This window comes from Phoxinus phoxinus (genome assembly GCF_949152265.1).
Source record: "Phoxinus phoxinus genome assembly, chromosome: 21".
NCBI lineage: Eukaryota > Metazoa > Chordata > Actinopteri > Cypriniformes > Leuciscidae > Phoxinus > Phoxinus phoxinus.
The window spans coordinates 17,063,138-17,090,420 of record NC_136896.1 but is presented as its reverse complement, the minus strand read 5'-3'; the positions used below and the strand labels follow the sequence as shown (position 1 = coordinate 17,090,420).

The 27,283-nt window shown below is 38.4% G+C and overlaps 2 protein-coding genes across 3 annotated transcripts; one reads left to right on the top strand and one right to left on the bottom strand.

Annotated features, from left to right (window-relative positions):
* Positions 1-7: 7 nt before the first annotated feature.
* On the top strand, positions 8-6,198 carry rnf151 (ring finger protein 151; the record flags this gene model as incomplete). The annotated part of the gene is made up of 4 exons (XM_079594382.1): positions 8-13; positions 2,506-2,651; positions 5,284-5,380; positions 5,466-6,198. The coding sequence occupies 4 exons, from the start codon at positions 8-10 to the stop codon at positions 5,955-5,957; spliced, it is 741 nt and encodes a 246-aa protein (XP_079450508.1). The 3' UTR covers positions 5,958-6,198.
* tex2l (testis expressed 2, like) lies at positions 6,186-25,611 on the bottom strand. 2 transcript variants are annotated; one of them, XM_079594967.1, is made up of 12 exons: positions 25,486-25,611; positions 20,005-21,258; positions 18,870-19,070; positions 18,413-18,698; positions 16,770-17,002; positions 13,774-13,920; positions 13,532-13,631; positions 12,108-12,240; positions 10,555-10,689; positions 9,834-10,046; positions 7,361-7,481; positions 6,186-7,189 (listed from the first exon to the last, which is right to left on the bottom strand). In XM_079594967.1, exons 2-12 carry the CDS (start codon positions 21,247-21,249, stop codon positions 7,025-7,027), a joined length of 2,979 nt encoding a protein of 992 aa, XP_079451093.1. In that variant the 5' UTR covers positions 21,250-21,258; positions 25,486-25,611; the 3' UTR covers positions 6,186-7,024. The 2 variants fall into 2 exon arrangements, with proteins under 2 accessions (XP_079451093.1, XP_079451092.1); XM_079594966.1 differs by lacking the exon at positions 25,486-25,611 and adding an exon at positions 24,358-24,759.
* Positions 25,612-27,283: the final 1,672 nt, after the last annotated feature.

The following is a 27,283-nucleotide window of genomic DNA, read 5'->3' as shown; positions in this document are numbered from 1 at the left end:
CCCGCCTATGACGGTAAGCTAGACAAGTCAGCTATACCGGTAATAAACTTTAAACATTAACATAAGAAGTGCCTAAGATTTCTTTATAGGCAGCTGCATTTCCTTGCATGAAAAATTAAAACAGACATTCTCAGGGACAGTTTGTCACCTTTTATTGCTTGTTTGTTGATTATTACTATTAGATGTGTACGTGTTTGAGGACACTTGTGACAAAGTCAAATACTTCTGTAAATTTCCCCTTGTTAGGCCTATTGCGTCAAGTGAGTCATCTTTAGTTATGCCTGCTTGTAACACAGGTTGTTTCAAAGCAAGCAGCTTTAAATGATTCATTCATTTCAGCTGTACAGCAGCTAAATTAAATATTGTCAGCTGAAGTCAGTTCAGTGTTAATTCAGTTCCGTTGTAAAGATCATCAATTATTAAATGAGTAAATTTTCATCTATAAAGCAGTTCTGCAGAAAAACAGTGATGTCATGGTCCAGCTCAGTGCAGTTCTCATCCAATAGTGTCAGTGCAGTTAAATCAATAACATGGTTGAATTTTAAGCTGTGTTGGGAGTACTCATTACATGTAACTTGAGTTACATAATCAGATTTCAAGTAGGCCCTAACTAAATTAACACATTACTTTTTCAATTTACAAAAAACGTTTAAGTTAGCCTACCTTTTCAAATAGGTAACAGTTACTTTTTCACATTTATTGACTGGCAGCTCTCCTGTCCCCCCATGTTGAGACAAATAGCCTAAAGTGAGGAGGTTTTGTGTGCGATGTGTAAAAATGATGGTTATTTTAGTTCTAGACTAAATGTGAACATGCATTTACTCATCTCACTATAGCACGAAGACATTTAGTATTCCTCAAAATGAATAAAAACAGTAAAATGCAATCTCAGAATTTTAAGCAAAACTTTAACTACCTTAAATTACACAAATATACTTTATGTATTTAATCTCACCTTATTAACCAATGTCTTTGCTGCTGGCCTTCAATGATCTAATTCAACCATACCAATAAGCAAAATGACTTTAGATTAGATTTAGAAATAAGAGTGTTGAACTTCCTTCTCTTGTATCCTATTGCTCTTTAATCCAGAATAACAGCACCTGAGAGGTTAGTTTGAGCTGCGCCCTCTACTGTACAGGCGTAAATATGAATTTCCTTCAGCCTGAGGCTTATTCATTTCACTTTTGGTGTGAAAGGTCCTTAATATTTGCCAAAAATATAACTTTTTTTGTTGTTATCAAAAAACAAACAAGCCCAGCCCAGGTGAGAAAAAGTAACGCATTACTTTTATTAAAAAGTAACTAAGTAATGCAATTGGTTACTTTTTCTTTGGGAGTAACGGAATATTGTAATGCATTACTTTTAAAAGTAACTTTCCCCAACACTGATTTTAAGTGTCCCCAACCAATAATAATATTATTGTTCTATATTGATTATTTTGCTTCTAGTTTGTCCTGCATTCTAGATTTTTTTTTGACTGTTTTGATTGTCAGTTTCATCTAGATTTTTTTTTAATTCATCCACTTTAATATATTTATGCAAAATCTGTTATGTAAACTAGGAAGTGTAATAAAAAATAAAAACATTAAAATAAAGGGACAATTATGCAATCAAAAGTAGCCTAACACAACTTACCCATTGACACATCTTACCCCCATTCTCCCCTGTACATATGAATGGTGGCCAGTACAATCTGGTGTTTTCTTTATTGTAAAAACATTTTTAGCTTTTAGCTAACGCTTTTCTAGTAACAGTTGTTGACTAAGTTTAATTGTTAAAGTGTGGAACATCAATTTCCCATGATTTATGATATATTCTATTGTGTAGAAAGTGCTGCTGTGTGTTCATTGGCCATTCAGACCTGTGTGTTTAGAGAATAGGCCTTGTAGCCTCTAGAGCAGGCAGCCATTGAAGTTCACCGGTTTCCATAGCAATGCTTTTGTCTAATAAGTAAAACCTAGATGGTACCAAAATAGGGTCCCTGTGGCTAGTGTAAAAAAGTTTGTCAGGTGCTAACCACATTTGTCACTTGTGCTAGAATGGAAAAGAAGAGAAAATTGGACATCTGCAATGCATTTCTGAATGATCCAGGGTCAAGTGATCTCCTTTGGGATGTTTTGCTCTGTGTTGTGATGACAGATCTGTCTGTCTTTTTGCCTCTCCAGATTATTTAACATATACAGCGTATTAGCCGTGTCCTCTTAACACAAGTGAAAATGGTGAGTTTTTCTTTTTTTTAATGACATAAGATCAAATGTGATAATTGTGGGGAAAATACTGTATGTACATATTACAAGCTTTAAACATTATGTTTAAAAAGTATGATAATATATGACATGAATAATTTTACTATAAAAGGGTGGTTTGAAATAGTTTGATTTAATATTAGTAATATTAATAATTGGAAAAAAAAGTAATGATGCTAGCAGTCAGCACCCATATGCCATCACAATATATGAATGAAATGTTTGTTTATGAGAATTGTTTTTATTTTGGAATTAGACTGGAGGTTATGAAGTGGAGCAGTTTGTGGAGACCCCAGATGATGATCTGATTTGTGTCATCTGTAGAGCCGTTCTACGCACCCCTGTACGACTCAAATGCAACCATGTCTTCTGCAAGGAATGCATTTTACAGTGGATGAAAAGGTAGCAATTTTCAATATTTTATAATAATACAAACCTGATTAGATGAGGCTGGGAAGTGTTGTAAATGGATTTCAACAACAAAATTAAATTAAATAACAAAAATGAAAAGTGAGGTAGGAAATGAACATTTCCTGTCTGGGTTATAATTTGATTTATAGCTTAATTGCCATAACTGGCATTGTCTGAATTAGCAGGTTCTCTTGTTCAAATTTGAAATAGCCTACATTACACACAAGCTTTTTACATCTGCATGTTTAAAAAATATCATGGCTAACCAGATGGGATGGATTGTAACACTTTCCAGTAAACGTAAGTTTGAGGTCGGTAATGTTTAATGTTTTTGAAAGAAGTCTCTTATGCTCACCATGACTGCATTTATTTGATCAAAAATGCAGGAAAAACAGTAATGTTTTGAAATATTATTACATTTTAAAACAAGTGTTTTTAAAATGTGATTTATACCTGTGATCAAAGCTGAATTTTCAACATTACTCCAGTCTTCAGTGTCACACGATCCTTCAGAAATAATTTGCTTATTTGCTGCTCAAGATAAACATTGATAAAATATCTTATGCTTAATATTTTATATAATCTTGTTTTATAATAATCGTATGCTTAATATTATATATTAAGATTAAAATTGTATAGATTATTTTATTTTATGCTTATTTTATAATTGTTATGTGTTTATTATTTTTTAATAAGATGTAATATTTTTACATCTCATGCTTAATATTTTTGTGTGCATTCTGTGCAGATATGCATTTTTTTCAGGATTCTTTGATGAACAGAAGGTTCAAAATACCAGCATTTATTTGATTTTTGTGACAAAAAGACAAATCTCTAGTGGCACTTTTTATCAATGTATCTATGTATTAAAGGGTTAGTTCACCCAAAAATGAAAATTCTGTCAGTAATTACTCATCCTCATCATGTTGTTCCAACACCGTAAGACTTTTGTTAATCTTCGGAACACAAATTAAGATATTGTTAATTAAATCTGAGAGCTGGCTCACTCCTCCGTATGGCTTCTATTGTAATTGAAACTTGCCGGTGTTGTGCCGAATTTCGACCCCTGCCAAATTATTTGACCCCCCTTGTTGAAGTCAGTACCTGATTGCCTAATCCTAACCCCACCCCTAATCCTAACCCCTCCCCCACAACTAATCCTAAACCTACCAATGCTAGGGGGGTAATAATTTGGCGGGGGTTGAAATTCGGCACAACACCGGCCCAGAAAGTTAGTAAAGACATCGTTAAAATAGTCCAAGTGACTACAGTTGCTCAACCATAAGTTTATCAAGCGACGAGAATACTTTTTGTCCGCAAAACCCCCCCAAAATAACGACTTTATTCAACTATTCATTTTCTTCTGTGTGGGCCTCTGAGTGAGTTCACGACATGTAGTGTAACAGTGCAACGCTTCTGGGTTGTACGTCAGAACATAGGCTCACTATTGGCCGACGCTGGTCATGTGTGTGATGCGTGTAAAGGGCCTTTCAGACAGAAAAGTTCAGATAGATAGTGAAAGATAGTTCAGCGTTGCCCTTCAGATACAAAGCGATTTGCTCTGCTCTACGCTCAGACAGTATATAAGATGAACACAGATGGACACATAGGTTTCAATAGAGAAAAGTGAAGTCAATTAGAAGCACTCACTTCCTGATGGGTGAACTTGCGCAGGCTCAAACTGAGCTTGACGATGTAGATGTGACGTGAACAACCTGTCTTACAGTTGTAAGTTCTCTAGTAGCTGTTTCGAGAGAAATCTGAATCATTCCCTTCCGAATCTCGCAGAGACGGAGAGCGTGAGTAGGAGCTGTCCATGAGCTAGCAGCAAGATCTTGCGAGCTTCTCCGCCTGTCTATACGGTAATTTCTGGTCTGTGAGACAGAGAGTCGGGTGGTTATGACGCAATCGTTAGCCTATTTTTACAAAAACTGCTTCTACGGGGCCATAACGTAAGATACAAGGTAATGGAGACTTTTATACATTGTCGTGTTTCTTTAGAAATAAATAATGGACAAATGGAGTCTTTAAACGCCTCAGATGTAAAGTCATTCGCTGTCAAAGTGACGCCAAAATTAATGGGAGTCAATGGAATGCTTACAGCAGGTGATGGTCTGCTAAAATGGCAGCTGATGAATTACCCCCTTGGCTACGCTACGCTGGCCAGAGCAAAGTAGGCGGAGTTTTCAAAGTTCAAGTTTGGATGCCCCGTTTTCTATTGGCATAATAGAAAGCTGGTAATCGTCACAGAGTACAGCGGCAAAAAAACATCCTTGCACGGCGCAAGCCATTGAAATTAATGGGTTTCATAGCGCAGCGCCGCGCATTCCGCGTCCTGTCTGAAAGGCCCTTAATGCTGACCAATAGCGAGCCTACGTTCTGACGTACAACCCAGAAGCGCTGCGCTTGTTACACTGTTAATTTGTGTTCTGAAGATGAACGGAAGTCTTACGGGGTTGGAATAACATGAGGGTGAGTAATGGACAGAATTTTCATTTTTGGGTGAGCTAACCCTTTAATGTGTCCCTGCTGAAAGAAAGAAAAAACTGACCCCAAACTTTTGAAAAGTAGAGTACATCTGCTTTGGATGTTTGAGCAAATGTTAAAGCCAGTGTTGTTTTAGACAGGTGAAATGCCCTTGCTGCAGGCAGCCTATTGACCAGAACCAAATGCTGGTTTTGTTTAAGCTGAGTAAATCCATTGGCCGTTTACCAATCAAGGTACGCAACATTTTAGTCTAATATATAGTTGTGTCTCATGCTTAAACTGTGAATGTGGAACAACACCATGTGTCTGTGTCCCTAGTGTCGAAATGAACAGCAGGGCTGCAGAACCACTTTCCCGCTCTCGAACGAGTACCTCCACATCTCCAACTGTCCGTATGAGTGGCAGCTCTGTCCTCATGAAGGCTGTGGGCAGCAGGTGCTGAGGAAAGATGCGCAGGCACATGACCAGAGCTGTAGCCACTGGCGACAGCTGTGTCCCATGGGCTGCGGGACGCTTCTCGTCCGAGAGAACCAGGCCAGACATAACTGCTACCGAGAGCTACAGCAGCGCTACGTATCCGAGCGGAGGAAGCAGAGGGCCATCGCTGCCAACCTCCGCAGGAAGATGCAGCGCATGCAGAGCCGGATGGCACAAATAAGAAGACAAATCAATCTGATGTGTGAGAGCCTGGAGGTCGACGATCTGGAAATTGAAGCAGTGGAGGGACCCAGCACTTGGACAGGCGCTAGTGCCGCCAGTCCGAGCAGCAGCAGACCCCACCACATCTGTTCAAGAGTCAGATATAGATGACGGGAATATCCTTCAGGATTCAAAGAAAGCATTCGAGTTAGTTTTTTATGTGCGAGTTTTATTAAATGTATCTTTCCCTTTTTGTAATCATCTGGGATAGTTCACCCAAAAATGTTTACCCGCCTTCATGTCATTTCAAACTTGTATGGCTTTCTTTCTCCTGTGAAACATAACAGAATATGTTTTGAAGAATGTTTCAACTGTCCATACAATTAAAGTCCATGTGGTACAAAACAAGACTGGAAAAGAAAAAAAGGGAAAAAAATCTTCTTGTGTGTTCTGCAGATTGCAGAGTAAAGAAAGTCATACAGGTTTAAAAACATGAGGTTGAGTAAATGATGACAGAATCCCTTAAGGGCAGCACAACCAACCAATTTGACAGATTTATTGTTTGTATAGAGAAAAGCACGATAAACAGAAAAAGATATTTGTTTTAGCACATTCCTCCTAGAGCTTTGGGAGGTTAATAAAGTGAGACATTGATGCTAATGCAAAAATATTAAAAAGAAAAAACAATGACTGTAACATTCAAATGCCTGCTTAAGTTATTACAGAGTACAGATATTACAATCTTGAAGTGACACTTGACAAGAAAATGTGAAATCGTACAAAAACTGTCTTTGATACAATATATTAATTCATAATGTAAAAAGCAAACACTTGTGGAACATGTATGTAAGACTTTTTTCAGAACGAGTTGTATTTATTTCTAAAAATGAATTATTTAATAAATTCTTTGTTTACTATTTACTTATTATTACTAATGCTTATCTAATTTAAGCTATTGTGGAAGTTCAACAAATAATCAGTTGTCCTTAGTTTTTATATATAAACTTCTTAGGATATAAACACAATAAAGTAATAAAATGGTTTAAACACATATTAAGCCAATGGTATGATAGGAATAACTTTTTGGGGTTTCCAAGAAATGGGAATGTATGATAATGGGAGATAATAAAATAAGAGATAAAATGTGTGGGATGTTTAAATTAAGCTGATTACAAGTTACACTGCTATGAGCGAGTTCCTGGTCCCGGTGTATTGACTTGTCTGTCCACAAGGAGGCACTACTGTAGTTCTGCAGAATGTTCCAGATCACACCTGTCAGTGGAGGCCACAGAGGAATGCTGGGACAGCTTTGCAGGGTGTTGTTGGGAAGCTGTCGGGTTGTCCATCCCAGAGTGCATTAGCGGCAGGTAAATGTCATCCATGTTGGGCAAAACAAAAACTTCCTGGAAAATTATTAGGAAACCGGATAATTGTTATGGAGGTTAATTCAAATATTTTAAAGTACATAATTTAACTGAAATAATAAATGAAATATAATAAAATGAAAAGCTGTCATATACTTGTCATGTTTGGTAAGTTCTAAGTTAAGCTATCACAATCTCATCAAAACAAACCTGAAACTCATCTTGAAGCTTCTTTTCAATCCATTCAGTCACATGACAGAAAGTCACTTCTCGCTCTCCCAGTTTGGGCCTGACTCTTAGATCAAGTTTCGGAGGTCCGCAGAAACCATACCTAAAAGAGAAACAACAAAATGCGTATTATTCTGGTGCATGTATCCAAAGACACGTCTGTAAACCTGATGAACAGCAAACCTGAAAGATTTACAGGCAAAGAGAGATAGGTGTGAGATGCTATTTGACTAATATCTCTATTTGACTAATATCTGCTAAATGAATGAATGTAAATGTAATATCTGTCAGGTAGTAGTTACCCAGGTAGTAGTACCTAGACATTCTAGGTATGGTATTTTATGCAAGACTTTATTTTAATTATCACTTCAATATTACGTAAAAAAAAAAAAAACTGTTACTTAACAAACCTAAGTCACTTTGTAATAATGTCAAGTTAAAAGTTTTACTTTAGAGAACATTTTAAAGGGGTCCTCTTATGCCCTTTTACGAAGTCTTGATTTTGTTTTTGGAGTGTACTAGAATATGCTTTCATGCTTGATTGTTCAAAAAACATTATTTTTCACATATTATACATTACTACAGCACCTCTCTCCCCAGTCTGGCCCGAAAGCGCCGTTTATTTCCTGTTTCGATGAAGCCCCTCCTTCCGAAATACGAAATGTGCTGTGATTGGTTAGCTGGCTCAGTGTGATTGGCAGCGCTTAGCGTGTGTTCGGCAAATCTCACGCCCCGCACCATAACCGCAAGTTTCAACTGCTCAGGTGTAAATATTAAGGATGGCTTCAATTTCAAACTAATTCAAGCCTGATTTAGACTTAAGAATCTTAAACAAGAGGATCGCCCAGAACGGATTTCAAGCACGGACTTTGCTAGCACAGATTTCACAGGACGTTTCAGAGTGGTAGCCTACTGTGTTTTTTTATTTTTTATTTTCTTATACATTTTAGACACAAAGTTACACGCCATTTAATCATGATACTTGTTGGAAAACTATGGTAATACAAACAGTTATCGATCACAAAACCATGGTTAGTTTTCCTAAGTAACGATGAACAACCTTGCAAAAGCAAGAGCTTACAAAAACTACAGTAAACACTATATCAACACTAATTTTGGCTAATAACTTATAATTGGAACTGTTAATAGAAAACGCAACTAGACCCCATATAATAAGACATACTTACAAGTTGTGATCCACAAACAACAGAATGCCCTGACAAAGTGGTAACTGCTCCGTTTCAGGAGAAGCTTTTGTGCGTGGCCAGCATTGTCACAGATAAACTTTGGGATTATAATGTTCAGGAACAGTGTTGAAAATACATTTTACTCACTCTAAGTTCGTCAGCCTTAGGAAGGTCAAACAAATGAGTTTTGGAAACGGGGTGGACAAAACTGTGTCTCTTTGACATAGCAGCAGCTCAACCAGGCCTTGCTCCTTGTTTTTGCATATTCCGTGGGTGTGGATTAATTAAATGAGTAACATTGTGACTTCACAAGATCCAGAAAAAACGCGGTGTAGACCAAACGAGGCATCGTTGTAGTTCTTGAACTATCTCCCTTTGGGGTGGACTTTGAGCTTTGTAACCTTGCAGATCTATTTTATGCTCAAACAGCAACATTACACACTAACTAAAGTTGAAAAAGTGAAAAAGCATAATAGGACCCCTTTAAAACATTACGTTTTAATACTCTTTTGTCATGCTTTATTTTGATGTGTTGACAAACATAGTAAAGCGCAAGTTAAGTATTTGATTATATGTAGTGTGTTGTTCAACATTACATTAATTTAGTATATTTTAATTGTACTAAATTGCTACTTTATAATTGCAAAATGTTACAAATAGACTTCTACTAAATAGATGGTTGAATAGAAATGACACATTTGAGTTACCATATATTGTATGCCTGTCAGTACATCCAGCAGTATAATTTAACCATATTTCAAGACAATAAAAGTAATTATGAAACTACATATATAGATGTAACATATAAATAATATAAATAATAAATAATACTATAAGTTTAAACTATACTTTCATTTAATTGAAATTAACATGCAATTAAGTGTCTGGAAACATAACATTCAGTCCGGACCTAAGTATATTAATTTAAAGTATATTAATTCCATTAAAAAACATTTTTTGGAAACAAAAATTGTATACTTCTTTTTCACAAGGGGCACCAACAGTGAAATTTCATTGGTCCATAATTCTGCTCCTCCGCTTTGCATTACTGAATTCATCACATCATGCCCAGTTAGCAGACTTTGTCTCTAATCCTTAATTATCAAATCGAAATTTAATTACAACAAAGTTAAAGAGTGAATGACACCAATCATTAAGGAGCGTGATTGCTTTCGATAATCTCTGTAAACATTGTGTAAGCTTAAGCAAAGCTTCAATCCCCAATGTAACATTAACAGCGTGTTCAGTTGTGTGAGAATGGCTCGTACCATATTCTGTCTGTGGGGGGAGGAGGAATGTTGACGGCCAGGGTTCCGGAGAGCTCTTTAACTTCCACCGCAAGCAGCAGAGGGGTGTTGGACATTTCTTCTATCTTCTTCTTTATGTACTCATTTTCTTTGGCCTTCTGGAAGTACTTCGACTTGGCAATCTTGTCGACAAACTTCAAAATCCGCCTACTAGTGCTGCCTCCAGCTGCAGCCCTGTGGGAGGCAAAGTGAATTTTTCATCAGATGGCCTTGATTTTTAAAGAAATAAAAAAAGACAGATTATGTTTTATTGGCATAATTCACCCAAAAATCATGTCACTCCAAACCCTCTTGGCTGGAACGCAAAAGGGGACATTTAGCAAGATGTCTAAGCTGCTTTTTTCCATACATTGAAAGTGAATGGTGACCGTGGTTGTCTCTAGTCCCATCCACTTTCACTGTATGGACAAGAAGCGGGGTTTACATTCTCTGAAATATTTCAATATATTGCATGTCCAATTGAAGAAAGAACAGTTTGGAACGACATGAGGGTAAGAAAATGCAATTTTCGGGTGAACTATCCCTATAATTTCAGCAAGCCACTTGACCATATCTTGATGTTTAATTTACAAAGAGCATTTCTTAAATACATCCCATCCAAATAATGCAAATAATGCAGATCTCAGAGAATAACGAATTATATTTATTGAATTATGTTAATTGTTGAGTAAATAATAATTACCCCTCAACACCAGCTAGAGGCTTTTCTGTCAGGGTTCCTTGAGTGTCAGCGGATGAAACTTCCTCCTCATCAGAGGATCCTGCACTTGAGGATTCCTCATCACTGTCAGCCAGCACAGAGAGCCTGGACCTGCTACTGCACAACACATCCAGACAGGACCTCATCATAACCAGATAAACATAAACCCACAAATGACACTAGGATTGTACTGAGTCTTAATGTTTTTTTGTCTCTTATGCTCACCAAGGCTGCATTTACTTGATAAAAATACAGTAAAAACAGTAATATTGTGAAATATTATTACAATTTAAATGAACTGTTTTCTATTTAAAGTACCCCTATTATGCTATTTTTACATGCATCAAAGGTAAAAAAAACGTTCATTTCCTCATAATATACATTTGCACATCACCAGATTTTCAATGATTCTCAAACGACTCGTCAGATTAATCAATCTCTCTTTATCCCTCCTTTGCGCGAGCTACTCTGCTCTGATTGGCCAGACAGCTCAGTCTGTTGTGATTGGTTTACCTCGTACAGCACGCGTGTTGAAAAAAAAACGGCCATTGCCATAACGACGTCAGCTCTGCGTGTCCTGAGGCTTCCTACACCGCAAACTAAACACAGTAACTAACAATGACGTCGATTTTGCCATATCAATGCGAGCGCGAGTCCGATGATGAAACATTGAAAGAACTATTCATTCAACCCGAACCTTCATCACAAGGACGACTCGAGCAGGACGTTTCTCAATGATACGCTACACAGTTTGAGGTACATTATGAGATGTTGCAACTGTAATTCCTCACCATCAGCATAAACAAGTGCATGTCCATCAACCGACTATTTTACTTGTACTAATTTATTTACAGAGTATTTTTCTAATATATTGTGGTGAACACATGGAAACTGTATCAATAGCAGTGCATGTATGCAATTTATACATTAGCCGATCTCTATTGGGCAGTGAAAAACAACTGGCTTTACCTTCACATTGTAGAGCACAGCATCGTCTCAACATGATGCTATCCAGTATCCACAGGAATCAGCTGAAGTGTTTGAGGGTTCAAATTTTCCCTGGTGTCGGCGCGCAATAAGTGGGCGTGCAATAGGCTAATGTTTCTTCTTGACGTCACAACATTTAAACATATTTTTATTTAGTTTATTCCTGTGTTGCATATCTGAACTTTCAGCAACCATAACTCTTCAGTGTCACATGATCTTACATCAGAGATCCTTCAGAAACCATTCTAATATGCTGATTTGGTGCTCAAGAAACATGGCTTATTATTATCAATGCTAAAAAAAACGGTTGTGCTGCTTAATATTTTTGTGGAAACCAATATATAGATATTTTTAATGAAAGTTCAAAAGAAATAATAAAATATAAAATATTTGTTGTAATCTAACAGTGTTTACTGCCACTTTTGTTCAATATAAATATAATTTTTCTGCAGGTTATATAGTAGACTTTATATATGATATAATAAGTACTTGATAATGACAATGTTTGTCTAAATTCAGAAAGGTTATTTTATTATCCAAAAACTTACAACACATTGATTGTCTCCAACTCTGTCTCTGCCTCAAGGACTCCCTCCTTCCCAAGTTTGGAGAGGTTGATTTTAGTCTCTAGAGTCATCTGTAGTGCTCCTGTGTACTCCACCTCCACATGCAACCATAGACCTGACACAGAAAGATATTTTTCTTTTAATAATAGCAAAAGTTACCTGTTGTTGTTATAACTGTTGTTACAAAAACTTTTATATTCAGCAATAAATATCTAGTTCTGTCATGAAACTCTTTACCACATAGCACAAGCTGATTGGCCTTTGGTGTTTCTGCAACCAATGAGATTGCTTGCTCAACAACTAAATAGTCTGGTTCAGTATTCGCTGTAGGCTAGTCCTGCAGCATGCCATCAGAGACCCATCTGGATCAGATTCAGAATGATTATCAAAATATAGATGGAGTCAATACAACACCCCTAATCCTGGCACAGTCCTATACCTCGTCCTCGGTCGACATTTCATTCAGTAACGTTAGGCAGTTTTGATTTATATGCTATTTCATGTTGATGATCGTGGTGTTGATGACATGTTTACATATGATATCGCAAGATTCTGCATCTTCTTCACCTGTGTTTTGATATTCAGTACTCTTTCATAAGATGCATAATAGCACCCCCTACCTTATAAAAGTGAAAACACGGAAAGCCGTAAAAACTCGTCTTTGGCAGGGAACTGAGAAGCGCTTTCTCATAAAAGACTAGATAACTTGTCAATGGTAGGGAAATAATTAAATAAATGCTTATTCAGAAAATGCGTGGTTTCTTCTTATAAATTAAATAAAAAGTAATAAAAAAGAAAGCTCAGCTCACATACATTAATTTCCTATTTTAATATTGACTAATAATGTTGTAAGGCGCTGAAATCAAAGACTCTAAGAGCCTGTGTTACTAACCAATATGGTCAAGATTAAACCGATACGATCTGTTAATGGATGAAAGTCCATATAATTATAGCACAGTAAAATGCCCACAAGTCTTCTAGCACACATTATAAATCCATAAATGGGATGAGACCTGAGCGAGGGAGCCAGACAGTTGAAAGCCATTACATGTTACATAATGCTCACAGATCATGATGCGGAGAGTAAAAGACGCACACTGTGCCCTACACAATAACAGCTTCACTTCTCGTGGGGATAATACGTCCCGCATATGCTTCACATTGAGCATTTGACCATGCAGCTGAGCGCGTAAACAGACACGTGTACACGCGCTCACACACGAGCTGCTATTCGCTGAGGAGAGTGACGTGATGTTATGCGCTCCTTTGATCCCTGAGATTACAGAAGGATAATAACATCTCATCTACTGCTCAGTGCAGGAACATAACACATTCGCTCAAGCAGTCGTGATGGATGAATGACCTAATATGCTCTTTTATAAGAGGCTCTTAGGAGCCCCACTCACCTCTGCTGTTGACCTGTGGGAGTGAAGTGCCTGTTATCTGGGGCATACTGGAGCCCATGGCCAGTTCGGTGAGGGTCAGTTCATCCATGAAGTAAGGCAACTGTGGTAAAAGAGGGTAAACTCAGAAACACATGCACACAGGGCAGGACTATTATTATCATTATCTATTTATTTCACTTGAGGGAAAAACAAACACTTTATCCAGTTAAATAACATGACATAATTCCTGTCTGTTCCCTTACCCGAATTCTGCTCAGCTTTCGCTGTATTTTCTGTTGGACTTTATCAGCCCAGTACTTTTCATGGAGGAAGTCCCAAAAGATTCGACCAATTATTGCGTTCAACCAGACAGGCTTTGTTTCATCCTCACTGCAACAAAAGGTCTGCTCCTAAGACGGCGATGGAAGAAACATTGTAATTTTCTACAATGTGGGGTAAGCTGCACCCCTTTTGACTTAAATAGTCCTCTAGCAAGGAGAAATTAAATAGAGGTAGAAATGATAGTTCTTCATATATTTCAAGGTATTTGCTCTCAACTGAAAACACTGTGCCAAAAAATATTGCTTCTGAAAAAAGTGGTTCAGTGGCACAACTTGCTCCACTTTAGGGGTAAACTGTCATATCTAGAGATATGTTAAATAATTTGGAAAATATGTGAAAGATGTGCATTTTAAAAATTAAATATAAACTTTTTATTATTATTAATCCAAGTCCAAAATCCCACTCCAAAACTGTATGAAATTGTATGAATTTGTTTATGACATTATGAAAGTGTGCCTCAAAACAGCATTTTGAAATGTGATTAAATTAGCTTCAATTACGTTTCAGAATATTTTAATGCTGTAAAACATCTTTCAGCATTTTGTAATATATTTCCTGCATTTGAAGGCAAAACTAACAGGTGAAAAAAAGCTTAATTTAATAATTCATGGGTAATCTTTAGTCAAATAATTTATCAAGTTTTATATTTACCCAGTTTTATATAGCAATTTTACCATCATGTACTGTATAGCCAAAATGTTTGAGACCTGGATAAATGTGCTTATACATACCGGCCATGTAGAAAATTGACTTGCCAAAAAACATTTCAGCATTAAAAAAGCGCTTTTCTAGTCAGCGGCACACTAGCGTTCAAATGTTTGAGGTCGGTAAGAAATCTAAAATTTTAAGCGGCGAGGATGAATTCAATTACTCAAAAGTGATGGCCAAGCCATTTATAATGTTATTAAATAATTCTGATTTGCGTAAATGCTGTACTTTGAACTTTCTATTCATCAAAGAACCCTGAAAAAAGTATGTTTCAAAACCATTAACGGGGTGTCTATATACAATAGATCGCCTTTTTGGCAGAGGCTATTTACACTAACTCCACCAACTATTTTCTGATTCAGCCAGACAAAATTCCAAAAGAAATCCCATTGAAAACAGGATTGGTTGCGTGGTGGAGAATAATGCAGGTGGCGTTAGCTTTTAAAGTGACCGATCTGAGTTTGAATCCGCCTTTTTCCAAACTCATTCTTCTCCCTTTCCCCATTGCATATCAGCTCGGAGAGGTTATTAAAAATATGAAGAAGATATTTGAAAAGTGGAATAATAGTGTTTAATAGTGTGAATAATGTATTGTATTTATCTGGTTAGTGGTAGGTGTAGGGGAGGGCTTTAGAGACAAGGACGATTAAAGGATTAGTTCACCCAAAAATTTAAATGATGTCATTATGTCATTAATCTCTAAGACTTTCATTCATCTTCAGAACGCAGATGAAGATCTTTTTAGTGAAATCTGAGAGCTTTCTGTCCCTCAATTGACAGCCTACGCAGACTCCAGTGGTTTGACCTCGATTTTATGAAGCGAAAAAACATTAATTTGCCACATTATTTACAAAATATTTTGAGATTAAAATTTTGTATATAAAGTGGTAAATGATGTTTTTTTTTTTTTTGCACAAACAAATCACCACTTCATAAAATTGAGGTTAAAGGAGTCACATGGATTACATTTTTGGGTGAACTAAACCTTTGTCCATTAAGTCAGCATCCATTTATGACTTTAATAAATACATATAATCCTATACACTGAATGTTGTTATTATTGTATACTGTTTTATAATATACTACAATACACTGAGGTGCAAATAGTATCTGCCAAGTATAGCATCTAACAACAATTTATACACCTAGTGCAAATAATTGACTTAGTGCAAATAGGCGCTGCTGAGCTACATGAAAACTCAAACAGAGCACAGCTCATATTATTTTTACTGTATTTTTGGTCAAATAAATGCCTGGTTGAGCATAAGAGACTTCTTTCCAAAACATTTAAAAATTATACTGACCCCAAACATTAGAATGGTAGTCTATGATGAATCATTGGAGAATATATGAAATATTTGTATTTTAAAATGAAAATATGAATTTGATCATTGATAAATAAGCTAGTTTATTAATTCCATTCCACTATTTTTTGGGGGGCACATTTTCATATTGTCAGTGTCATTCTGTTTGTTTTGACTTTCACTCGTGACATGTGTTCCTTTGTTCTAGTTTCCCGCCACTCGTCAGTCACCATGGACACTAACTACGTTCACCACAGCTGTTCATCCTTTAGTTAAACGTCTCTGTGTATTTAATTCCTGCCGTGTTTCAGTTCATCATCCAGTATTGTTCGTGTGTGATGTTTGCACACTGTCTCAGTTCTGCGCTATGTAAATAAACCTTGTTGTTATTTGTTTACATCTTCTTAGTCTTCCTTGGATAACTGTGACACATATACTATAGCCAGTAAAAGGTTGAAATCCAGTAAACAATTAAAAAACTTTTGTAATTGTATTTCCTGCATTTAGAGGCAACACACATTTGTTTACTGTTTTTACAATTTTAGCAACTGCCACTAAGCACCTGACACACTTCCCACACCCACAGGAATGAATCACGTTGAATAATTAATGGATAATCTTTAGCTAAATATGTAACCTAGTTTTAAACATTAGCAATTCACCATCGTGTAAAGCCAACATGTTTTAGACCTAGATAAATGTGCTTTGACATACAGTAGGCCTACTTGCCATGCAGAAGATTGACTTTGACATGCTTTGGCAACATCTGTATATCAGTATATCAGGCTTTTGTACATGGTCACGTGACAAAGATTATTCACAGTTTGCTCGTTTACCGGGAAGACAAAGCTCGTCCACTGACACAAAGCGTTCTATGACACAAAGCATGTTTGTTCGAAGCTCACCTGCTCTTTGTCAGTAGGACTGCCCTGGGTGCTGCTTTGGCAGGGGCTTTGAACAGGACTGGCGTGTGCCGAGAAGACCAGACTGGTCATGTAAGAAGTATAGTCTGGTACAATGTTCTCCTTTACTCTGCCAGCCAGATCACTGTGGAACACGTCTTCACTGCTGTCCTTGACTGAGCCGTCACCACCATGTGACAGACCAAGAGTGTTCTCCTCACACAATACAGATTTATCTACAGAGCAAAAGAAATGATTAGAATAATGTTTTCACTTTGTTTAATTCTCATACATTTTAACTAATCGAATATTGCTTGTACCACATCTATCCATATTTAACCATATTCATACTGAGTCTGACTGGATGAATTTTAACTGAATGGATTTATGTTGATTCTAAGCTATTTTTTTATTAAATCAATAAATGCAAATAGTTAATAATAATACAAATAATACTAGTTAACAATCAATTGTTACCATGAAAATCTTTTTTCAGTGCAGAAATTTTTACTTCTTTCTTACCTTTTTCATGTATTTATGACTGACAATATTCATCACATTAAAGGGACAGTTCACCCAAACATGAATTATGTCATTAATTACTCACCCTCACGTCGTTACAAACCTGTAAGACCTTCATTCATCTTCGAACACAAATGAAGATATTTTGTATGAAATACTAAATTTTTGACCCCCTATAGACAGTAGTTGCCACTTTCGAGGCCCAGAAAGGTAGTAAAGACATTGTTTAAATAGTCCATGTGACTACAGTGGTTCAACCTTAATGTAACAACAAGAATACTGTTTGTGTTCAAAAAACAAACAGAAATAACAACTTTATTCAACAATTTCTTCTCTTCCGTGTAAGTCTCTGACACTGTTCACGTAAGCACCACAATGTATGCGAGTGATGCTGACGAAGAATCCGGCCAGCCGGCATTCTGACGTAGAACCCGGAAGCGCTGCACTGTGTTTACAAAGCGAAAAGCGTCAGAGACTGACGCGGAAGAGAAGAATAAAGTCATTTTCTGGACACACAAAGTATTCTCGTCGCTTCATAAAATTAAGGTTGAACCACTGTAGTCACATGGACTATTTTAACGATTTCTTTACTATCGTTCTGGGCCTTGAACGTGGTAATAACGTTGCAGTCTATGGGGTGTCAGAAAGCTCTCAGATTTCGTCAAAAATATCTTCGTGTTCAAAAGATGACCGAAAGCCTTATGGGTTTGGAACGATATGAGGATGAGTAATTAATGACAGAAATTAGCATTTTTGGTGAAGTAACCCTTTATGTTTATTAGTTTGTTTATATTAAAACTGTAATCGAAATGAATAGAAATTTGATATGCAATTCAAATACATAAATCTTAAATTTAGGCCTACATTTTTTTGGAGTGGTGGCATATTTATTCATTCTTTGTTTTTGACTGAGACAAAGCAAAGTTCAAATATTCCCTTATCAACAAAAATAAAATAGATTAAAAGAAATTATCAATAAATGACATTAAAAGCCTAATCAAATACGTTACATAAATCAAATATCAAAACGTTTTGTTGACATATTTTGTCAAATGTTTTTTGTTGTTGTTGTTTTTTGTATGTATGTTGTACGTTCACTTCATCATAAATTATTGCAACTTTACCACCAAATATAGATTCAAAAAGGTCCTCTTCTTTGTGAATGGACACAGAAAACAGTCGATGGAACCATTCCTCTTTCTCCCGTCCCGTTCGTCCAAAGAGGTAAAGTGTGACAGGAATGGAAACATTCATAGATCCAGGGGGTTTCTCTATTTTCTGAACCTCGGCCGGACCCTCTACTGTTTCGTCTTCTTCCACAGCTCCTTCTCCTTCAGCCAAACTTATGCAGATAGGATACTTCCTGTTCCACACTCTCTTGTGTGCCAAAGCCAGTGGCAGAAGAAATACCTGTTACCAAGGCAACAACTTATTATGATTATGTGACATCTATGCAACATTCTGCCACATTAGAATTCAAGCTATTTGGGTTTAGAGACCATAAGCAAAACTGTGTTGCACTGCCACTGAAGGGCAATGCACCTCTTTCTACGAAGGGGATAAAATCAGTGGGACACAAACCTTGCTGCCAGTGAGTCGAAATATCCGTGAGTGGGTGAATTGCTTTTCGTAGCAGGGCTCATCAAAGGCAGCCCAGCGGGGAATGTTGTTACGTGGGTAGTCAAGCCGCAAACAGGGTCCATCCAATGTGACATACACGGAGTGCATGAGAGATGGCTGATAAGTCTCTGGATCATAAGTGTAAATCTGGTTCATCCAGCCCTGGAACACAGATACACTTTGCTTAAACTCTACTATAATCTCTGCATCCTCGCTACAAAGTTTTAGCAAAAAGACTGACAAATTCAAGAAGTAGGGCATCAGGATAAGAACTGTGTCGAGCAGTGGGTATATTTTATTCTGCATCAAGACACTGAAGAGCAGAGTTTATAACATAGCAGATTAGTAATAAGGATTTTGCTCAGTTTTTTGGAGAGAAGCAAGATGCTTGATGCTTACTTTAGACACTGTGAAATTCACTGCAGTGTGTTAAAAAAACTGATTCCCGAAGGACATTGACACATTGAAGTGTAGGTTTTGGTTTAATAGCAGTCTGGAAGTCTCTGTTGCTTTTCTTAGCATTTAACCCTATAATGAAAAGCCCAACTGTCTTCTGCCCCCTCATGGATTGTCCATGTTCTTCAGGAAGTAGAAGGACTAACAATTTCCTAAATGTCTGCCTCTGTGTCGTGATGCATTTGTTTTTGCTGGGAAATTTGATAAAGTCAAATACCTGTAGAAAATTTAGTTTTGCCATCACAGGAATAAATTATTTTCAAATAGAAAACAGTCATTTTAAATTGTAATAATATTTCACAATATTAAGTGTTTTTTTATTTTGTATTTTGTTTTTATTATTTTATTACCCATACTTGCGGTATTATTATTTTTTTATATATATATATATTTTTTTTTAAATAATGCGCCCTTGGTGAGCATAAGAGTATATATAAGCGGATATTATATATATTACAGTTATTTTTAACATATTGTCCAAAAATTCAATAGAATCTTTTGCTATTCTGACTATTATTTTATACTGGGTTACATTACAAGTGCATGCATTGTATTAATGTATTCAAGTTTCAATTGCAAGTACAGAGTATAACACCAATTATTTTTTAACAAATGTATACGCAATGAAAATGCAACTCACCTTGAGGGAAGGTACATTGCTCTGCAGGGTTTCAAAGAGAATGTTATTATAGGGGGTCCCATGTAGTCTATGTTGGTGACTGGTTGACAGGTCTCTGATGGAGCCCCAATGGATGAGCACAAGCCCCAAAATTAATCCAAACACTAAACCAAGGAACAGGCCTGACCAATACGCTGACAAAGGAATGATAAAATAGCAGTATGACACTAATGCAATATAACCAAGAGCCACTCCTGGCACTGGAGAGGAGCGTTGCTTTGTCAAACCTTCATCAGTTTTGTTAATGCTGGTCTCCATCACAGGTCCAATGTCTATCTGTGTGCTATGGTGGTCATGGGAGAGGGAGGACTTCTGCATACACCGTTTACGATGTCTCACAGGCCAGTTGCACTCCGGTAGAACCTCACTTTCTACTTTCCTAGCACGTTTTGGAGATTCGGATGCAGTCAAATCAGTGTTCGATTTCCCGATTCCGACGTTTTTGTAGCTTGGAGAGTCCATCGATCCTGTGCTCCTTTGGTGCTTGGGGCTGCCAACACTGTCCTCACGCATGATCTTACTGAACATGCTCAGAGGTTCCTGCATGGCCTCTGAGAGCTTGCGTCGGGTGTCCTCCAGCTCCATTTTAAAGAAGCTTGCTTTGGGCTCAGTGGGGGACAGGTTGACCGGAGATGGAGGGGCGGTGCGGGAGTCACCATTGCGGCTTTTGGGCTGGGTGAATTGCGTCCACAGGTGTAGATTGAGCTTGGAATCAGACCTGGATTGAGACACTTCGGGCTCACTGCGAGAAAGCTCGGTGGAAATCGACTTTACAAGGCTGAGGAGTGGTTTGGGCTTTAAAGAGGACTCTTTCAGTTCCAGTTCTGTAGATAATGACTTCACTAAGCTGGCCAAGGGCCGGTGAGTAGGCGAGAGGAAGCCATACCCCGGAAGAAAAGAGTCTCCCAGGGAGCCTGATGAAGGTGGAGAGAGAGGAACGTTGAATGCAGGTGAACTGAGACCCCACTCTCCTTCTGTCTGAATGTCGACCGAACATGGTCTTCGGAGGGAGCTGAGTGACTTTTTGCCATCACAGTCCAAGGTGAATATGAGGTCATTGTCATCAAGATTGTCCCATTCACCCTCGGTGTCCGTCAGCTGGATCACTATTCCCCTCCGGTCCGTGTCATGCTGTGGCTGTAGACCCGGCCTCTGGATCTCACTGGACAATTTGTGGCTTCCTTCATTCCCTGTCATCCCTGCCATGATTTATCTCTACACAGCACAAGTAAAACATTTTTGAGTCAGCAAAAACGAGACAATGAAACTATTTTGCCCTAGTAGATATCTGGGCAACACAGTTATTTTGCTTCCATCAGCAGTTTTTAAAGCATTACAAAGCATTATGACTATGAGAAAGATTCTTTCTTTGGCAATGCTCATTTTGGACAAAACATTGACTGGATCAGTTTTGTTCCACAATGAAGTAACTTCTACAACTCCTTTCCCTCTACAGCAGTGGTTCTCAACCACGGATGACTTCAAATTATTTAAATGATTTATGTTAAAATATAAATTTACTCAAGAACATACAGTTCTTCTATAAACAAATTTTCTTCAGCACTCACACACCAGTTTCTGTTAATTCACGAGTTCACACTTACAAATAATCAGATTGAGTATATTTGCATATTTGGCGTGCTGTCCGAGGAGAGGGTTCCGAGCTCGGTATTTTGGCCCGAACCCAGAGTACTCCCTCCGGATCTCTGGTTAGGATAGTAAGTAACCAGGTGAGTGTGAGGAGATGGAGATGCTAAAAACTGTCGGGGAACATAGGTGATTGGGCTACGTATATATATATCTAGGCCTCCTCTCATGCTGATTGGAAAGATAATTTGAACGTTTTGATCCACTTCAAATGTTGACTACTGTATAAGTTTTGGGCGATAACAACTTTGAAATTCTAAACACTTTTTTAAAAAGTCAGAAAGCACTGACACTATGTTGTTATATAAGGATTTAAGAAAGATTTAAGAAAGTTCATGCACTTTGTGCCTGATTTTATCCTACTATATGTGTAGAAGGCAAAGCAATGGAGCAAGAAAGCAAGAAAGATTATGCTGAATATTTGCATTTACTCTGTTAATGTTACATTTCAGCATGTGTTCTGGTCCCTAAAGTGCTGAAAATACACTAAGATTATTGTTTTCTTTCTGTCCTCAATAAAAGTAGGCCTATTTAAAAGAGGTTATGTAATACTTCATTTCAGAATACACAAACAAAACCATTTATTTGTAACAGAACCCATATTCATTTTGTTTTTCCCATAAATTGTAATCATTTCCATATATACTGTAGCATCCTAAAATACTATTAAAGGGTAAGTTCACCCAAAAATTAAAATAATGTCATTAATGACTCACCCTCATGTCGTTCTAAGCCCGTAAGACCTCCGTTCATCTTCGGAACACAGTTTAAGATATTTTAGATTTAGTCCGAGAGCTTTCTGTCCCTCCATTGAAAATGTATATACGGTATACTGTCCATATCCAGAAAGGTAATAAAAACATCATCACAGTAGTCCATGTGACATCAGTGGGTTAGTTAGAAGTTTTTGAAGCATCGAAAATACTTTTTGGTCCAAAAATAACACAAAATAAGACTTTATTCAGCATTGTATTCTCTCCCGGGTCTGTTGTGAATCTGCGTTCAGGACTCCACAGTGACGCTGCTGACGGAAGACGCTGATGACGTGTTATCTGGTGCGCCCGAGCTTCGTTTACAGTCTGAGGGAGACGCACGCTATATTCAAGCTATTCTACATTGTTTGCGTGGATATCATTTTTTTAATGGTGCATAAATGTGCATGTCGCGGATGAGACACTTTTACAGCGTGCGTTTCCCTCAGTTTATAAACGAAGCTCGGGTGCACCAGAAATACACGTCATCAGCGTCTTACGCCATCAGCGTAACTGTGAAGGATTGACAACAGACCCGGGAGAGAATACAATGCTGAATAAAGTCTTATTTTGTGTTATTTTTGGACCAAAAAGTATTTTCGATGCTTCAAAAACTTCTAACTAACCCACTGATGTCACATGGACTACTGTGATGATGTTTTTATTACCTTTCTGGATATGGACAGTATACCGTATATACATTTTCAATGGAGGGACAGAAAGCTCTCGGACTAAATCTAAAATATCTTAAACTGTGTTCCGAAGATGAACGGAGGTCTTACGGGCTTAGAACGACATGAGGGTGAGTCATTAATGACATTATTTTCATTTTTGGTTGAACTAACCCTTTAAGTCCATCAAGGGAACCAGAATGAGAGACTAATATAAGCTATATATCTCTTAGGAGAAAACGGGACTTTAGTTGAGTCAACTGACTCAATTAAAAGCAAAGATTTCCCACTATCTTTCTAGGTCAAGTAAGGCATTTAAAAGTAAGTTAAAGACAGCCTTATGTGGTTATGTAACCCTGTGACACCAATTCTCCAGCAACTGGCAAACTCTCTTTAATCCCTACTCCATTCCAAACGGACTGATGAAATAATAAACCAACAGACTGTCCAAGGGCACATCTACACTATGATGTCAGAACTCATGTGTCATCTAATATACTGAACAATCAACAATGCTGTATAGGATACGTGCATAAACAGTGTGCCTATGACATCATTTGGTGAGGTAGAATGAAATATGAGTGGCTTTCTTTCAAGCTGAGTTAGCTGACCATGAAAGGGTTACAAATTCTGCTAAATAATATCTGTCAAAATACAGCTATGACTTGCAACAGGGTAAAAACATGATGCACAATGAAACATTCACTCCCAAAATGTTATTGATTACTAATTTAAATATCAGACTTGTATGGCCTTTGATAATCTCTTCTGATAACTACCACTGGCAGTAAAATTAATGTTGATGGACAGCCTACTGGAAGACAACCATAGAAAGATCTAGACTAAATGTTGGAAATAAACATGACATAATTAGAATGTGTTAAATAGAACAATTGCATGCAAATTATAACACATCACAGAAATGCACAGTCCTTAAAACTCCTTCAAATCTATCTGACACGTTAAAAAAAACAAAAACAAAAAACAGATGGATTATATTCATTAATAATTCTCAGAGACACGTGCCAAACAAATAGGTACTGAGCAATACGATAAACTTGAATTCATTGCAATGAACAGCAACACAGCAGGAGATTCATCACAGATGGTGTTCCTTTCCAGGATTCATGCAATGATCGGGGATTTTCGTATAAACTCGATTAAAGCAACTTTGTGACATTTAAGAAGCACTGGCAAATTACATTTTCTGTGATGACGAGATCATTTTAAAATAAGGAACTCACCCAATTTCTGCACCATCGCCTGATCTCCAAAAAAAAATCAGCTTTTGTGTCCCGTCAGTTACACTGAGTCGCAGTTACGAGAATCATTTCCAGAGAGGAGACAGATTACACTTTCTTAAAACGTCTTGCATGAATCATGAGTCTGACTCTGCACACAGCTTACCATCAGACTTTATGATATAGCTAAAACACAGTTACAGACCGATGTGCGTTTATATAGTCCGTTAAGGCTGTGCAGATGTGCATGTGTCGGTCGGTAAATCTGGACTGTGCAGCGCGTGCAGCTACGGAGTTTTGAATTATTATAACACTTATGCAGTACATCGCTGATATATTAGGCTTGTGAAGCTGTGTATCCCCATAGAAACTAACTCCTCCCCCTCACAGGCTCCATCCAGATGTGATTTTGCGAACAGCAGCTCTTCAATCTGATTATAGGAAGCATGGCTGGAGTCCACTTTAATCCCGATTTAAAAAATAAAAAAGCATCAACACGCTCATGAAGACACAACAGGACATTTCAATGACCCATAAGCACTCTACATTTGTCCTGAATCTGTGACAGTGACCACGTTTACATGCACAGCACTTTCAGACTAAGATTAATTTAGGCTATTCTGGTTATGCTTATTGGAAAATTTAATGCAACATGCATAAAATACAAATTTTCTCAGGACATAAAACTAGAAATGCTCACTCTTAATATTTTATGCGGGAATTTATTAATTTTGGACAATTTAATTGAAAAAAGTCTAATTCATGTCCTTATTTTTTCTTTTAATATGCTACACAAGACGAAAACACAAAGTATTATTATATGGGGTTTTTTTATGTTTGTAAAATGTAAATGTACTGTTCACTCCAAACATGTTTCTGTCAGGACAACTCTTGGAGAGATTGCCATGGTAATAAATATGGCAATGTTAATGTATTTGGATTAAGTACAGAGACTTGCTGCCAATACATCCAGACACGCTGCTGTGGCAGTGGCACATATAACATGAAATAACCCTCACTGTTACTGTACTAGTGGAGATATACAGGTGGAGCTGGGGAAGGTGGAGTGTTTCTTGCCCTGTCCAAATACCCATACTTGCGGTCTTTGCACCTGACTACTTGACTACTTACATGACTTATTTCCTGTATTTGGCCCAAGTCTTCGAGTTGGCGTGAAGACTGTGCAAGACTTTTGATTACCCAATGGCAGGGGTTCCGCTAGCAATTTTGGGCCCTATTAAAGAATATGAGGTTGGGCCCCCAACCACGCCCATTCCATTAATAAGATCGAACTCTGGGGCCCCCAAAAGTGCGTGGGCCCTCAGATTCGTCCTAACTTTCACCCCCTTAGCGTGTTTCACCCCCAAGTGTTTATAGAGATTTTCAATACTTTGCATTTTAAAATAAACTTCTAAATGTTTGTTCAGCAGTCGCTATGTAACTAACAGAAGACACAATATTAAAATTGTGGTGCTTCTAATTAAGTGATAAAAAAAGCAGTTGCAAGTACAAAATGAACACCCTCATCAGCACTGCATGCGTCTTGCGGAAGAACAGCAATACTCTCTGTTTATGTCTATGATGAGTCATGCAGTTACTGGGCTACTCCGCAGTGGTCCGACCCGAGTCTAAAATGGTCCAAATATAAACACTTATTATAGGTGTACCGTAGTGAATGACAAAAAAAAACTATTTGGAAAATGGATTCACGATGTACTCGCTCATTATATCATTATATCATAACTGTCAGGGTTCTGTTACTTCGGTCTGGGTTATATTCTGGTTGTGTCACGAACACACACAGGAACAGGTAGATCCAATCGCAGTAGTTTATTTAAAGGGTAATCCGTACTCACAATCAGTCCAGGCAAGGGTCGAAATCAAAAAGGCAATCCAAAGAACACAAAACATACACGATAAACAGGAACGGAAGTGTGGGGACAATATACAAGGACTCCGTGACAAACACTGAAACTGACAGGGTATATATACACAAGTGCTGAAGGAGGTGACAAGAAACAGCTGAACACAATGAACACTAAGTGACAGACAGGATCATGGGAAATGTAGTGAGAATGTGGATGACACCGTGGGGAAGAGGACATCTAGTGGACACCAGGAATACACAAACCAGACACTGTGACATAACCCCCCCTCTACGGAGCGGCTACCAGACGCTCCAAGACCCACAAAAAACAAACAAAACAAGAGTCCAGGCGGGAGGTGGAATGGTGGAGGATCAGGGGGAGGGATGGAGGGCCAGGACCATGAAGGAGAACAGGAACAGGGGATGACAACTTAACCGGCGGCCGTGGCGAAGCAGACAGTCCAACGGGCGGCCAGGGCGGAGACGACAGTCCATCTGGCGGCCAGGGCGGAGACGACAGTCCATCTGGCGGCCAGGGCGGAGACGACAGTCCATCTGGCGGCCAGGGCGGAGACGACAGTCCATCTGGCGGCCAGGGCGGAGACGACAGTCCATCTGGCGGCCAGGGCGGAGACGACAGTCCATCTGGCGGCCAGGGCGGAGACGACAGTCCATCTGGCGTCCAGGGCGGAGAAGACCCCTCGGGCGGCCACGGCGGTGAAGACCCCTCGGGCGGCCACGGCGGTGAAGACTCCTCGGGCGGCCACGGCGGTGAAGACCCCTCGGGCGGCCACGGCGGTAAAGACCCCTCGGGTGGCCACGGCAGAGACGACCAGGGTGAAGACGACCACTCGGGCGGCCATGGCGGAGACGACCAGGGTGAAGACGACCACTCGGGCGGCCATGGCGAAGACGACCAGGGTGAAGACGACCACTCGGGCGGCCATGGCGAAGACGACCAGGGTGAAGACGACCACTCGGGCGGCCATGGCGGTGAAGACCAAGGAGGGACAGGGACAGACCCTGGCTCAGGAACAGTCACAGACACCACCGGCTCAGGAA